The 12972-nt window shown below is 38.0% G+C and overlaps 1 protein-coding gene across 4 annotated transcripts in view; it reads left to right on the forward strand.

Moving 5' to 3' along the window:
* The first annotated feature begins 247 nt into the window (after positions 1–247).
* The window catches only part of aig1 (androgen-induced 1 (H. sapiens)), a 72654-nt gene continuing 59929 nt past the window's right edge, over positions 248–12972 (forward strand). Inside the window, exons 1-2 of one of the 4 annotated variants that reach the window (XM_055186416.2) lie at positions 248–534; positions 8552–8707. In XM_055186416.2, coding sequence (XP_055042391.1) covers positions 394–534; positions 8552–8707 — 297 coding nt within the window. In that variant the 5' untranslated portion in view covers positions 248–393. The remainder of the gene's footprint in view (positions 535–8551; positions 8708–12972) is intronic. The other 3 variants (XR_008639240.2, XM_055186417.2, XM_055186413.2) reach the window with 3 other exon arrangements.

A 12972-nucleotide genomic window follows, 5' to 3' on the forward strand; every position in this document is an offset into this window, starting at 1 on the left:
TAACTATAACTATTCCTTTCTTGAATTATTTTCATAATTTGCTTACCATCATGATATCCCAAATCTTAACACAATTTTGTAATAAAATACATTCATAAATTAGTCCCTATAATGAGGTTAAATGCAGAAAATGATGACACTAAAAAGATTCAGCACTAGTAGCCGGCACGGGCACGCGCCACCACACTGCACACAGTGACGTGCGGATGCTTGTTACTATAGCAACAGCCTCCCGCCTTCCTCTCTCCTCGTTCTCGCTCACATCCGCTGCCTCCAGCAACACATCGCACAGTTACGCGCGACCCTCCCCACCGCCACGCGGCTCACATAACATCAGCGTCCCTCTGTCAACACGCTATTTCCAGAGACGGAAATACGACGGGGGAAACGAAAATGGCGCTCATCCCATCTCAGATCCTAAGAGTAGCGATACTCCTGTCTTATTTTTCCATCCTCTGCAATTACAAAGCCATAGACATGCCCGCGCATCAAACATACGGCGGTAGCTGGAAGTTTCTAACGTTCATAGATTTGGTAAGTGCGTGTGCATCGTTCCCATGCAGTGCCTGTTTGTATGAGACGCTATATCTCCATAATGCATTAAATATAGACAGGCCCCTGTTAGGGTACAATACGTCAGGTTCCTAATCAGGCCAGCACAAATGACCTTACGTCATATTTAATGATCATTAAAGGTTATCACATGACGTAATGGCTTTTTATTCTCTAACGGTGATGTAATGTTTATCCTCACATCCTTATTAATAATGAACCTTATTCTAAAAGGGTTGTGCTGAATTAAGACCAGTTCTCAATTAGGAGGTTATATAGCCTAATGGACGCATTTATAGTTTTGCATATATGCATCTTATGGCACCATAATGTTTCAGTTTGTTAGAGTGAATCTGTACACACACATATGCATGGACTGTTATAACAGCCTGTGAGCCAATGACTCATGTTTTCCACATAAACTGCCCTTTTCTCCCCTTTTTTAATAATGCTGAATGAAGACCAGCAATAAAAGTTGTTTTGTTTCACACCACATGTGTTCCAGGGCACTGCTTGATAATTTCTAGGAATACTTTTTATGCACATATATGTCCAGTTTAGAATACTGTTTCATAACACTTTTTCCTTTCAAGTTATTCTCTCTCTCTCTCTCTCTCTCTCTCTCTCTCTCTCTCTCTCTCTCTCTCTCTCTCTCTCTCTCTGTTTTTTACCTTGGAAATGCTTTGGTAAATAAGTGCAGAGCTGAATTTTGCTACACTAGAATAAAGAAATCGATTAGCCGTTTTCCTCGCTTTTTGTAAGTTGCTTTGGATCAAAGCGTCTGCTTAATGCCTAAATGTAATGTAATGACTTTAATAAATTGATGTACAACTTTTATAGTCCATAAACATAACTTAAGTGATTCACTAAATGCTTGGAGAGATAAGGAGAGTGATTTATTGTATGCACACACAATACAGCAGTTACAGTACAGTAGGCGTGCACGAAATTGGGTGTGCGGGAATACAATTACAGTATTTAGTTTTTCTGCTGTGTATAGACAGTTTCAGCAGTAACAACATAAACAAGCGGCTCTCGTGGTCGTCACGCAACTCCCGATAAACTCTGCGAAGAACAAACAACAACAAAGTCCTTTCAAAGCAGTCTATCCATATAACAAGCAAAATAAACAACATGTAGATTACATAGGAACGCAAAACATTTGTTATTTTCGATGAGGTATTTGTTTAAGAGTTCAGTTTCAGCAACTAGTCAGACCAATAAACAAAAAGAAACTAGAAGTAAAGTTTGGACCAGACGCTTATCGCGTCACCCGCACGTGCGCCCGATGAAACGGTCTATATTGCAATGGCAGCCAGTGACTTCTTTTTTGAGGGCGCACGATGCGAAGCTTGTCACAACATAAAAGTAGCCTTTCATGTGTGTTGCTCGTCATTTAAAAATATGTGTTTGTCGCGTCATGTAAACTTATGTGCATGACATGTGATGTCAAAATACGAGCCTGCTGCAGACGCGGCTAAAGGATTTATGATAAAAGAGACGCTCGTGTTTGCCAGATACTCGGATAATCTCGTGTTTAATCAGAGTTTAGTGTTAAATTAGTGTCTTGCGGGTATTTTGTGAACGTGAGTGTCTCTTTTATCATAAACCCTTTCGATGCGTGTGCAGCAGGCTCGTATTTTGACAAGGGGCATGATGCACATGGTTCACATGACACTCCGAACACATATTTTGAATTTGCACCCCTCGGAAGAAAAGTCACTGGCCGCCACTGATATATGCGATATGAAAAATGCTGGAGGACTATTTGAGAGGAATTAACTTGTACCTTGCATTCATCATATAGCTGTGGGATGGCAGCTCAATGAGAAATATAATTGCATGATAGTATTACATGCCTTGTTGTCAGTAACCAGATTGTGTTATTAAAACCTGCTTTGGAATTAGGGCTGCACGATTTGGGTAATTTTTCCCATTGCGGTTATTGGTGGTAATATTGCGATGTGCGATTGCGATTATACTAAATGGTATCATGAGTCAACTTGATGGGTTTTAAGGAAAATCCACACACAGTTTAGCTAAAATGTGTATTTGTAAAACTAGAAATGTTTTCGTATTGCCACGTGATGTAGCAACTGCTCAGTGTCAGTAATCCTAAATCCAAAATACCGGCATACAACAGACATTTTTTTTTGCTACCAGATCACTGTCAACCTCCTCTGCATCCATCTTTGCTCTGGTATAAGTGACAACGCACACCACACACGTGCATGCCACACGGTGCACTGCCTTTTTTGTTCGTTTTTCTTTCTTTTTTTTAAACAGCAAGGAAAATCATCAAACTGTTATCAGAAAGTTTGTGTTAACAAGTCCTCACATTTATTTATTTAATATTATTGCAACATTTTGCTGTCATATAATTGCACAGGCTGACATTGCGATTGCGATGCGATTAATTGTGCAGCACTATTTGGAATCGTTTTGATTGATACCACCATTCCTTCTGTTAGGTTTTTTTTTCCAGTTCTCGTATAGCGTAATACTGGCAAAGGCATTCAAAATAGTTATCCTATTAAAAATATGCTCTGCATGTTCTGCGATGTGATTATTGCATTGACAGGACATCCTAATTTAAAGACCTGTTACATCATTTTTTTACAGCTTTGTTATAATGAACCTGAATGGTTCTTGTTAAAGGTATTGCGGAGGATTTTCTTTTTCTGAGTGTTGCGCAATTGCATTTTTTTTAAAAGTGGAGAAGGCGGTTCTTTTCTAGAATTCGAGAAAATCCTCCGCTATACCTTTAAGGGAGAGGTAGTGTAATACTTTTATTAGAACAGATAATGGCATGTTTATAAAGTCTTGATTATCTCAGCATGGCACAGAAAATGCTGGTATATCTGAATCAAATGTTCTCTGTGCCAAAGGAAGCATTCACTGTAACATTCACAATAGATCTACTCCATTGTAGTATTGTTAAATGTATCAACACTAAGTAACTACCATTGTGTTGATTGCCTTTTCTGTGCCACTTTGATTTCAACCATGTTTTCATCAGACTTCATTAACTATTAAATACAGCGGCTCAGATTTGGGTTTCTATTTACACAACGGGCCTAGCTTTCAGTATCGTACATAAAGCACCTGGTCAAGTGTGGCTGAAGCTTTCAGTGATCTGACATTGAGATACCCACCGTTTAATTAGTGGAGATGCACAGGTATTCTTTGTGTATCATTACTATGATGAAAGGTGGTTATTTCACAGCCGACTGTAAGAGAAGTTGGTAACACTTTACAGTAAGGTTGTATTTGTTAAACAGCACCTATTGTCCGATTCACGTTTTTACATTTCCTTTGGTGTGTAAGTGTGTATCAGTAGGGGAGAGCGGGGCACAACCTAACGCTTAGATGGTAAGCTGTTTTAAACAACTTTGGTGAAGAAATGTGGATTTTAACTTCAGGTGTGCTCGACTTTTAAGCAGCATGTGTGTGGAAACGTCCGTAAACAGTCCGGGGGTAAACGCGTCACCTGTATAAAAAACTTTCTGATTGGCCAGATCTGTCAGCGCGGTCTGACGTCATCCGCGTTCTAAATTCTGGTAATCCTATATTTTTCGTTCACACATAGCACTTACCTGTAAATTACTGGTAATCTTACAACCTGTCTTACAGGTAAATTGGGAGCACTGATTTACCGGAAAGGTTCTGTTCACATGTTAACTGCAATTTACCAGTAAATTACCAGTAAAGACTGCATATGTGAAAGGGACTAATAACTAACATTAGCCTCTTTCACACAATAATTCTGGTAAATTACCATGTGCTGTTCACACATGCAGTGACGTTCCGTCCTTTTACCAGCAAGACCTCATTCACACATCAGTATCAAAATACCGGTAAACTCGGAGAAAAAGCGGAAGTTACCTGTGGTGCGCGGCAGCGAGCTCCGTGTCGTATTTGTACACAATGGCGGGTTATAACTTAATATCGTCGGTCCGTATTTTATTGTTTTCACTTCTGTGGCAAACGGTCGCGAAGTTGCTTGTGACCAAACAACATTGCGTAGGCGACCTCAAACGGAACCTTAGCTTCACCGAGGGTGTACTAAGGAAGTCGGCAATTTGGCAAATAGATGGTAAGCTGTTTTAAACAACTTTTAAGAAATGTGGATGTTAACTTCAGTTGTGCTCGACTTTTAAGCAGCATGGGTTTGGAAACGAACGAAAACTGTGCGGGGGTAAATGCGTCAATGTTTAAAAACGTTCTGATTGGCCCGATCTGTCAACGCGGTCTGACGTCGTCCGTTCTAAATGACGGTAATGCTATATTTTTCATTCATACATAGTGCTTACCGGTAAATTACTGGTAATCTTACAACCTGTCTTACTGGTAAATTGGGAGCACTGATTTACCGGAAAGGTTCTGTTCACACATGACATGTTAACTGCAATTTACCAGTAAATTACCAGTAAAGACTTTTACGATTAACAAAGATTATTAAATGCTGAAAATTATGTTGCTCATTGTTAGTTCATGTTAGCTAATGCACCAACAAACATTAAAATAAACAAGTGGAGTGTAAAATGTTTCCAAAAAGTTGTTATAGTGTAATTATATATTTTGCATATTATACAATCGTTTTTACAAAACAATTGAAAACAGTGTTGTGCAAAATCTATCTCTTGCAAAAAATCTAGTATCTAAAGTTAAAAGTGGAACATTTAAAAGCATATATTTTTAAGCATATTGTGAGTAAATACAGTGTTTTATAACCAAAAAATATAACATACTTTTGAGACTTTTTTGCTGGATGTGTTGCGACAGTTCCCATAATATAGTAGGCAGTATTCATCTGCAAGAACCTGAATGAGGTTGAAATCTTCCCAGCCTCAAGCAAGCAATTCATTGGATTTCGTGGACTTGAGTCTCATAGTCCATGAACCATTGTGGTTATTTATAAGAACAAAATAACCCTCTGTATAGCTAATAATAAATTTTATGGCTTTTATAGCTTTGTGACCATGTACTTAGGCTGTTTTTATCTTATTCAATTGATGTGGGGAAAGGATAGCCATTTGTTTTTAGCTCAGCTAAAGCAAAGATCAAAAACATTAGTGCGGGTAGAGTAAGAAAAATAGGTCATTTTGGGAGAATGGTAATGGGGGTTTAAGACTTTTTCCAAAAAAGATGGTTTTGGACAAATCAAACATTTATGTTCAGCACTGAAAGCTTGTGAGGAGGATCTTAGCTGGGTTTCTATGGCGTAATATTTGTGCCTCAATCCTGAGCGAGCAATTGTAAGTTTTGAGCACAGAGAACTATATTTTGCAAGCACATTGCATTATATTTTGAACAGAAATTAACAATCGCGAAAAGAAATTTAGTTTGAGCAGATGAAGAGCGATTCCGTGTTTAATAAATGTGTTTGCTTGTTTGCTATTATCCATATATTTGCGTGCAGTGATAACCCGTGCTCTCTCACAAACCTCTCTCTCTCTCTCTCAACCTCTTCTGTGCCCGCTCAACTCGATGCACACGCTCGCTCAACTTACAACAGCGTTACGAGTGTGCCACAAAATCAACCAATCAGAAAATTAAAGGTAAATTTTGATTGGCTGTTGGTCTCCAACCAAATCGCTAGTATAACCAGCCAGTTGCATAAACCTTTAAGACTAGTCTTAAAAGTTAGTCATGAATTTTTTTCTTCAAGACTGATCATAACTGTTTTAAGTATGTTCCATAGAAAGGTAGATTGGTCTAATTTAAATCCAAATAATAAGACTGATTAGCCCTAAATAATTGCTAGTTAGTCAGAATCATTCTTAAGACGCAGTCTTAAAGTCACGGCTATGTTTATGCAACTGGCCACAAAGCCTGTCCGGTAGAACTATCTACAGCATCCCGAAAGCTTACTGAAACAAATCTAAAAAAATAACTGACTACAGCACTAATGGATTAAAACACATTTTGGTAAGTTTTTTATTATTAACTTAAAAGTGCCTTGATAGTTTTGTGTATTATAATGCTGTTGTGTTGTTTAACTTACAATATTATATTGTGACTAAAGTTAGCTTAACTTATCCTTTTCAAAGCACAGCTGCAGACAATGTCATCAGAACAGCAACCCCTAAATGTCTCACCAAAGCCACATTTGAGTAGTTTGTAATATTTTGGTTATAGTTACTGTGTTTATTACCTTTATTTTGTTTGTCTGCATTCTTAGCGTGCAAACTACATTTCGTTGCTTACGTTAACTAATTTTTTTTTTTTAATGAATTACTATTTTAATTCCGCTAATAATGCAAAATGTTACTTAATGTAACTATTAACATATCTGTTCCTGCTCCTGTAATGGAATACATGTACTTTGTATGTTGATTGCAACTCTCATACATCCTCCCCAAGCCTCAAGAAGACCAATTTCAATTTAACATCTGAAATTTCTGGCAGCAATGTGCATTCAAGGTAACGTTATAAGTTTAAATAACGTTTAAATCATTATGAAGAACAAAGTTAAGCCTTTATTGTTCGCTTAGTTTGCTAAATAAAGTTATCCTGGGAGTTAGCCTACTGCTTTTTTATATAAATTAGTTAACGTAAGCAACGAAATGTAGTTTGCACGCTAAGAATGCAGACAAACAAAATAAAGGTAATAAACACAGTAATTAACCAAAATATTACAAACTACTTACATGTGGCTGTGGTGGGACATTTAAGGGTTGCTGTTCTGATGACATTGTCTGCAGCTGTGCTTTGAAAAGGATAAGTCAAGCTAACTTTAGTCACAATATAATATTGTAAGTTAAACAACACAACAGCATTATAATACACAAAACTATCAAGGCACTTTTAAGTTAATAATAAAAAAACTTACCAAAATGTGTTTTAATCCATTAGTGCTGTAGTCAGTTATTTTTTAGATTTGTTTCAGTAAGCTTTCGGGATGCTGTAGATAGGTTATACTAGCGATTTGGTTGGAGACCAACAGCCAATCAAAATTTACCTTTAGTTTTCTGATTGGTTGATTTTGGTTACGCTGTTGTAAGTTGAGCGAGCGTGTGCATCGAGTTGAGCGCGCACAGAAGAGGTTGAGAGAGAGAGAGAGAGAGAGAGAGAGAGAGAGAGAGAGAGAGAGAGAGAGAGAGAGAGAGAGAGAGAGAGAGAGCACGGATTATTTCTGCACGTAAATATATGGATAATAGCAAACAAGCATATACATTTATTGAGCACGGAATCGTTTTTTATTTGCTCAAACGAATTTTTTTTGCGATTTGTTAATTTCTGTTCAAAATACAATGCAATGTGCCCGCAAAACATAGCTCTCTGCGCTCAAAACCCAAAACTGTTCGCCCAGGACTGAGGCACAAATATTACACCATAGGTTTCTCCTGTGTTCTGACACCAGGAAACAAATCTAGGACCAGAGAGATAATGAGGAATAAAATATTAAAGAGTGTGTTAATGGGAGACATTTTCGCATGTTGGATATCTGTAGTAGAGATATAATTTCATAATATTCCATCTTAAATTAACGTCAAAGCAATCTCTTAACGCTCTTATAATGACTAATGGAAAAAGGGCCTAGAAAAGGCATATTATCTATAGCCAAATAATAGGTTATGGAGGAATAGTTGTGTTATGCATTGTAGCAATAAAAACCTGTCAACTGTATTGTTCTGTTTCCTGTTATGTGAGACTATTTGCACTTGGAAAATGATGGTACTAGAAACACTCAAATCTATTTTGAGACTGAAAGCTTTCATCAAGTTTCCCTTAAACTTCACATTGAGTTTAAAGACCCCTTTGATTTTGCATGTTGATGAGAGGTCCTCAATATTAGCTTCAATAAGTCTGTCATCCAGTTCAGCTATTTTTAGATAATAATGTGATACAATGTACGTCCTGTTTATTCAATGTTTGTTTAAACATAAAATGTTTATGTTTATTCTGAATATTTTATATAGCCCTGCTGTATGAAACTTTGTATTGCGTCCATATGGGTATATGCCATTACATGTCTTATGATTTTCTGTCTCAGGTCATTCAGGCTGTGTTCTTCGGAGTGTGTGTCTTGACCGACCTATCAAGCCTTTTGACGAAAGGCAGTGCCAATATGGAGCAAGAGAGACAACTAAGAAAGTTAATTGGCCTGCGGGACTGGATAATGGCTGTTCTGGCCTTCCCTGTTGGTGTGGTACGTCAGATTTTCTTTTTTTGGCACACATACAAAAACTGATCTATAAAAATTGTCTTTGTCTCTATTTGTGTTAGCTGGACCCACAGCCAACGATTAAGCACCAATGCCAACTCATGAGCTATGTTCACACTGCAACCCTTAATGCCAAATTCAGATTTATTGCTTAGATCGCATTTCTTTTTTTTTTTGCTGTTCATATTAGTTTTAGATTCCATTGTGAACGAGTCATAGTCTCGAACTAGATCACATGCGCAAAAGAATAATAACACATCAAATACAGCACGTTGTCATACTGAAATAAACATGGGAGACCACTGAAGTCAACGTGGTGATTAGGGTTCTGCCATAACAAGCGATACAAAAGTGTACAGACAAAGTCCCTTCAAACAAACAATAAACAAACAAACAAACAAACAAAATGGGAAAAACGTTCATCCTATCTATATTTTTTTCTCTGCTTATAAACTCTTAAAATGGGTATTTTTCTTTAAAAATATTTTTTTAACCAAAATGTGAAATAATTGCATTTCTGTGAAAGAGTTAAAATAAGTAAAAAAAAAATGCTTTAGTTTTTTTATAAATTGGGTAATCATCTTGTGGATAATCGCGGAATTGCAGATGAATATGAAACCTCATCAGGAACACTTTTTTAAGCCAATATTTGATCTTAATTGACAAGATAACTCATCAATGGCAGGGAAAGAGTTCAAATTCCACTAAAAGCATCTCTGTGTGGTCGTTTTAGCTACTGTGCATGCGCACAGGTTGGCAAGTGCCTCATGCGAGTGTATAGAGCCCCTCCCCCAGAGAATCATCAGTCGATTGATGATTGGTTCTTTAAACTGAAAGGCAGGACTTAAGGGCTCGTTATAGGTCTGCGTAGGTCCTACGGCGTAGCCTCGACGCCATAGGCTTCATGTCGCTTTTTATTTATGCATCTGCTTCGACCATAGACTGTAAAAAAAGATGTATGACGCGACGTCGCCTCCATCCATTGTAATGAATTGAAGCCAAAAATCTCCGACCATGTTCGCTGCCAAGTTACGTAAAAACATCAGTTTGGAGCCAAGGATGCGCAGAAGGAATCGTCCGTGGAGCTAGAGGCGAAGCTGCGGTATCAAACTTCCGCCCAAACGCTCGTGCGCCCAATTCAACCAAGCCAATCATAACAACATGCCTCGTTTCTATAGCATCAAATTACTAGCTAAAATGAAACGTATCACAAAAAAGAACAATTGAACATATATCCGCCTGATATCAACTACATGAAAGGACCAAAACCATCTTTTCGGAAACTTTTATTGGAGGTGTAAATAATTTTTTATTTTAAGCAGAGTCCCATTTGTTTGAATGGAGAGGGTGGGGTTTATGACTTGTACTGCAGCCAGCCACCAGGGGGCGATCAAAGAGCCAGCGGCTTCACTTTTCAAGACTTATGAGGCACACCCGATTTCTACGTGTATTTACACATTCGCCGCTAGAAGAAGCAGCTTGGCCAGTAAACCCACGAACGAAGAAGAAAAAAGCTGCTTGAGTGAATATTATTTAGGAAGACCATCTGTGATGGAGGTAAATGGACGGCGACTATTTATCAGAACCTCAACTTGAACTATGTTTGTTTTTATTGTCGTAAGCAGAAATCCGTATGAGGAAAGCGATGCAGATATTTTTTACCAATCACAGTGCTTTTGGTCCATGTAGAACAGACGTGCCGTCACATTTTTGCAGAGGTGCACGTCAGACTATGCACAACCTACGCATAGCCTACAACGTAGCTACGGCGGAAAACCTACACACGACTATAATGCCTTTTTACATCACCAGAGCGACCTTATTGAGCGTTGCATTGTCCCCTATTCATAGTGAAAGGAGTGCTTGTTAAATCCAATATCTTTTGGTAAAGAGCAGTCTGCTCCCAGGTTGTGCTTGGAGTTGTTGGTATAAACCCAACCTGATCGCACAAATTTCAGTGGTATAGTCACAAAATATTTTGCTAATTTATCTGTGTCATTGTCATGGATCTCCACATTTTTCCGTGTCCGTACCACAGGCTTTCTTTTCCGTGTCAGTTTCACATTTTGCTTACTCAATTGTTTTCCTACTTTTAAACCATTGTTGCTGGGGTTTGGTGTTAGATTTGGAGTGTGGGTTAGGATGTCACTTTAACTATTGGTTTATACTATTTTTTTTCAGATTTTCACACAATTGTCGCCTGACGTTTGGGTTAGAGATGGGTTTGGGTTAGGATGTCATTTTATGTAACAGAAAGTCATTCTAACCCCAAACCCAAGCGACAATGGCAAGAAAAGAGGAAAAACAATTGAGTAACCAATACGTGAAACTGACAGGGAAAAGAAAGTCTGTTGTACGGACACGGAAAAATGCAGAGATCCATGACAATGACACAGATAAATGAGCAAAATATTCTGTGACTATAACATAAAAATTCGTGAGATCATGCTGTATAAACCAGCTGTTGCTGCATGTTTCCTGATGAGATATATCGATCTAGAATGACGTAAAAGTTGTATGAATTCCGACTTTTATGGAATTTATGCTGAGTAGGGCTGAAACGATTCATCGAGTTACTCGATGTACTCGATTCAAAAAATTCCTCGAGGCAAAAATTCTGCCTCGAAGCCTCATTAAATTCCCATGACGCACACTACACGCGCCGAGATCTGATTCACACGGACCGTTGTTCAATGTTCAGGAAGCACATCATAGCGCGTGGTACATTTTGAATTTAGTTGGCGCGATGGCGGAGCGAATATGTCCATAAACGGCAGAGAGAGACTGTCTAAAGTTTGGGATCATTACATTTAGCAGAACTGAAAACATCCACTGATGTTTCACCAAGCGTCGATGAAACAAGGTAACATAGCTTCCGCTGATTTTAATCCCATACTGTATTTGTAGCGATGTCGTTATGCGGATTGACTAGATATGATGTTTAGCTTTGATGTTTTTAAGTAGTAAACGTATTCACGTTCAATTGCAGGACAGTATAGATTAAAAAAGAACCCCTTGACACACACGCATGCACTACAGGTGTGTGTACTAAAAAACGGCACCACAGTGCAATCATATATGGGCAACTTGTAATCTGACATATTTTGTTCAATAATAATAATCTCTGTCTTATTGGAGTTTAGCATAAGGAAGTTATTCTCTCTCACGCGAGTCAGACCGATTGCGCAATGCATCACATATGCTTAAACGTATGTAGCCACGCAACAATAATTTCAGCATGCATTCACTGTATACAGTAGGACGTGATGTTGTGATTTTTCGAACGGATTCTTAACCTAAAATGCACCGCAATGCAAGTGATGCAAACCAAATGCAGCGTTCTATTGAAAAGTAATGTATGTATTTCGGCAGTACCAAAATGCAATGAAGCAACTGCACGTCTGACTGGGGTGTCACTCTTCCTCACGCACAGAACGCGCGCACACGCACAAACACAAGTGCACGTGCCCGCATACACACAGCTTGTTACCATAGCAATTAGGCTCACCCCAGAAATGATATATTATATGTTAGTAGCCTAATTGTAAACGCTGCAGGTGTAGAAATGTACATAAACCAGATATTTACTTTGATGTCAGGGCTAGATTACAGCATGAAACCTGTTGTGCATATTCATAAATTAAAGTGTTTAATTGTTGGCACTGGCACTTATAAACACTAAATGGGTAAAAAATTGAAATAAATAGGCTTATTTCTTGGAGCCAAATACCTCTGTTTTTTTTAGAAATAAAAGCCAAATGCTTGAACATTTTACAGCCATGTCATTTTCGTTATGCATTATTTGTTTTGGTTGTTTAAAAACACACACACAAAAATATCCGATTACTCGATTAATCGATCGATTCAGTGCTAGATTAATCGATTACAAAAAGAATCGATAGCTGCAGCCCTAATGCTGAGGTCAGATTGTGAAACATCCAACCTGTATCCAACTGGACGTAGCTCAAATCAAAATGAAAAAAGAACAGATTCAATGTGGTTTGTGCTGTCATGCAAACAACAGGCCTGAGTCACATATGAGCAAAATTTTTTATTTTGACTGCAGTGTGAATGTAGCCCTAGATAAACTGTTCAGATAATATCACTACCGGGAATCAATATTAAAAACTGGAATTTAAATTATATATTAGAATCACGTTGATTCATTTAAAATAGTTATACAGGTTTTTGTAAGTGGAATAAAGCCGATGATAACCCTTCACAAGCAAACATAAAATTTTTTTGCTTTT

The sequence above is a fragment of the Misgurnus anguillicaudatus genome, chromosome 18 (assembly GCF_027580225.2).
Source record: "Misgurnus anguillicaudatus chromosome 18, ASM2758022v2, whole genome shotgun sequence".
NCBI classification, from domain to species: domain Eukaryota; kingdom Metazoa; phylum Chordata; class Actinopteri; order Cypriniformes; family Cobitidae; genus Misgurnus; species Misgurnus anguillicaudatus.